A 3,609-nucleotide genomic window follows, 5' to 3' on the forward strand; every position below is an offset into this window, starting at 1 on the left:
TCTAATTTTTTTATTTCTATTACCTAGGTATATATTGTCATTTTAATAGTAGAATTTAAATATGTCAATGAAAAGTATGAACCTGGTTATTCAAAACTTCAAAAAAAAGAGAAGAGTTGAATCTTTGAGAAAAAACATATATGAAAGAGTTTTTTTTCAGGAAAATATTCCCAGGAATAAAGAAATCTTATATATTTGTTCCATATATTTAGCTTAAACTCCAACGTAAAAGTTCATGTTGTACTTGTTAAAGACCAATTTAGCAAAGATCAAATACATATTTCTCATTAAACGACTAGGAATGGTGATGGGGCGGGACGGGTGCGGGGCGCAGTGGCCAGTGGCGAAGCTAGAAAATTTTCTAAGGGTATTCAAATTTGAAAAAAGTGAAAAAAATTTCCGGACAAAGGGTGTTCAATATATGTTATATACCTCTAAAACGTAATACTTTACCTACATACACAATACAATTTTTCGGCGAAGGGTGGTCAGTTGACCACCCTTGTGATCATGTGGCTTCGCCACTGGCAGTGGCGAAACCAAAAATGTTTCCAAGGATGTTCAAACTTGAAAGGAAAAAAAAAATTCCGACAAAGGGTGTTCAATATAGGTTTTATATATCTAAAATCAATATTTTACTTATATACACAGTGTAATTTTTTGTAATTTTTCGGCGAAGAGTGGTCAGTTGACCACCCTTTGCTAAAGGTGGCTTCGCCCATGGCGGGGCGGGGCGGGGCAGGTTTAAATTTATGTGGGTGTGGTGCGGGTTGAAGCTTATGCGGGGCAGGTTGCGGTTTCTTTTTATCCTGGAAGTTAATTTCACTGTTTAATCACTATCTTCAAATACATATTGAACCATATTCTGTAGGAAAATCATAACGTTGCTTTTTTTTTTTTTTTTTTGCTAGAACACATTTACCTGATTATGTGTTTGATTCTAGATTTCTAGTAATATTTTTTAATTAGGAGTAATAACATTCTTGAAAGTTCAGCAGCTTATAAATTATATTAACCATTTGTTACTATTAGTTCATAGTTTATCAAAACTAAACGTAATAATTTATTGAAATCATAATCTTATTTCAATATTATAATACCTTATTTATAACTACAACTGTCCGTTTATCTATTCGGGATGTTGTATATTTTATCCATTCAAATGTGCTAATATTTTGCTGATCATGAAGTTTAGTTGTCAAATTTTGAAAGTTTTATTTTATAAATTAATCAGTAAGTGAAATTTTATAGATATCATAAAAAATTTAGTCCTAAACTATTTTATAAATAGCATAACTTTTGGTGCAACATGTTAAGTGAAAAATAGATAATTGGGTCATTAAAATATGTTACTAATCAGTAGAAATGAAAAAGGATAATAGAAAAAACAAAAAAATTCACTATACGGGGAGGGGCGGGTTGAAACAAAAAATTCACTATGCGGGACGGGGCGGGGCGGATTGAGTCATTGCCGGTTTAAGTTAAACCCGCCCGCAACCGCCCCGCCCAACCCTATTACCATCCCTTCAAACGACTGAATGTGTCATCAATGAAAGATCTCTGCATACAATTAATACTTTTAACCTATATTTATATGTTCTGTCCTTTTATTTTCCATGAAATAACTTTGGTACTAAAAATGACCAAATAATTAATTTATACCTTGACAACCAAATACTGGCAAACCGGTTTGAACAAATAAAGCTAGTACTACTATTTTCCTTATTTTCTATTCTCCTCTAATTAATTTTTACGTGTATATATATGATGGAATAATGATTAATTTTTATAAAATTTCTTGCGTTAATTTGGTAAAAAAGTAGCAATTTCTTATTACGTGTCCTAGAATGAATTAAAAAAAGAAGAAGGAAAACCTCTCTCCTAACCTAGTTATAATTGGATTTTATTTTTGTTATTAATATTCCGATCCTTACGTTATTACGTGTATATAAAGAAACTACAATAACCTACACTTCATATTTTCCAAACTCAAAACCCTAAAAAATCATTCTTTTCTTCTCAGAGAAAAAAAGATGAAGGTTATCGCCGCCTACTTGTTGGCCGCATTGGGCGGAAACGCCAGCCCTATGGCGGAGGAATTGAAGGCAATTCTCTCTTCCGTTGGTGCAGAAGCTGATAATGAAAAAATGGAACTGTTATTATCTCAAGTTAAAGGAAAAGATCTCACTGAACTTATTGCTGCTGGTAGAGAGATGATTGCTTCGGTGGCTTCCGGTGGTGGTGGTGTTGTGGTTGTCGCTAGTGGCGGCGGCGGCGGTGGTGCAGTGGTGGAAGAGAAGGTGGAGGAAAAGAAAGTGGAAGAGAAAGAAGAGTCTGAGGAGGACTTTGGTTTTGATCTCTTTGGTTAGATGAATTGATATATTGTTGGTGAATTTGATCCTTTGTTTATTTTTGGATTAGAATTTGAATTTTAGTATGATTTTCTTTTCTATAAGTAGTAATTATGATTTGATGTTATGTTTAGGTTTACAATCTGTTTATGTTGGATGTTTCTTTTAAATAAAAATTTGACTATTTTTCAATTTGTGTGTGTCGTCTTTGCGTATGGTTATGCTATTCTTTTTTATGTATCGTTTCAATTTTATAAGTCATATTGGACATGGTGGCGCTAGCCTTTCTGTTGCTGTTTTGGTTCAACTCAGTAGCTCTTTGGTCAAAATCCTATATTTGTCTTAAGAAATCCATTGAATTATATATAAATTACTATTAATTTAGTACTCACTGTCTTAAAAGGGCTAATTCCAAACTCATAAACTTCAAATTTTGACTTCGCCTCTGAACCGTTTTCTTCTGTTTTTATTTTTACTGTGTGTGTGTGTTTTTTATGGGTTGTCTTATGTGATTATCTCATACTTTTCTTCTCTTTTAATCGAAAGGATATGAGTAATTCTATATTACTCCATAATATAAAAGCACCTTCACATAGTAGTACTAATTATTTTAATATCTTCTTTGTTTGAGAGTAGAAGGGGAGTCTTAGCATAATCGGCAAAGTTGTTGTCATGTGATCAGGAGGTTACGAGTTCAAATCGTGAAAATAGCCTCTTGCAAAAATATAGGGTAAGACTGATTATAATAGACCCTTGTAGTCCGGCCCTTTCCTGGACCCCGCGCATAGCAGGAGCTCTTTCCTGGACCCCTACATAGCAGGAGCTCTTTCCTGGACCCCCCCTACATAGCAGGAGCTCTTTCCTGGACCCCTACATAGCAGGAGCTTAGCGCACCGGGTTGCTCTTTGCCTTTGTTTGAGACTCACTTTAGTATGATAATGCAAGCTATTCCTGTTTATCTTACTTCTGTTTTACCTTTTCTTTGTTTCGTTTTTGGTGTGTATTTTGATAATGTCACAGTTTAAAACTTAAAAAACAGATTAAAAAGAAAAGATTTTGAGTATTCATGATATCAATTCCATTGGCAAGAACAAAGTATTTACATGTTTTCAGTTACTTCATTCAAGTACCATGTATATGTTACTTCAGCTCATACTATATGTAATCTACTATAGGTTTACCAAACAAAAAATTGATTTTGAGGTGTAACTAGGGTTTTGGCAAATGGGCAGGATAAGCTGAATTTATGCGGGATTAG

General features: G+C 33.7%; 1 protein-coding gene across 1 annotated transcript; it reads left to right on the top strand.

Moving 5' to 3' along the window:
• The first annotated feature begins 1,995 nt into the window (after nt 1-1,995).
• Nucleotides 1,996-2,502, top strand: LOC104233101 (large ribosomal subunit protein P2A-like). Its single transcript, XM_009786410.2, has one exon. The coding sequence runs from the start codon at nt 2,034-2,036 to the stop codon at nt 2,367-2,369; it is 336 nt and encodes a 111-aa protein (XP_009784712.1). The 5' UTR covers nt 1,996-2,033; the 3' UTR covers nt 2,370-2,502.
• The last annotated feature ends 1,107 nt before the right edge of the window (nt 2,503-3,609 follow it).

The sequence above is a fragment of the Nicotiana sylvestris genome, chromosome 11 (genome assembly GCF_000393655.2).
Source record: "Nicotiana sylvestris chromosome 11, ASM39365v2, whole genome shotgun sequence".
Classification (NCBI taxonomy): Eukaryota; Viridiplantae; Streptophyta; class Magnoliopsida; order Solanales; family Solanaceae; genus Nicotiana; species Nicotiana sylvestris.

Coding starts and splice junctions, on each gene's coding strand:
- LOC104233101 (XM_009786410.2), top strand. CDS start 2,034: ATGAAGGTTATCGCCGCCTACTTGTTGGCCGCATTGGGCGGAAACGCC.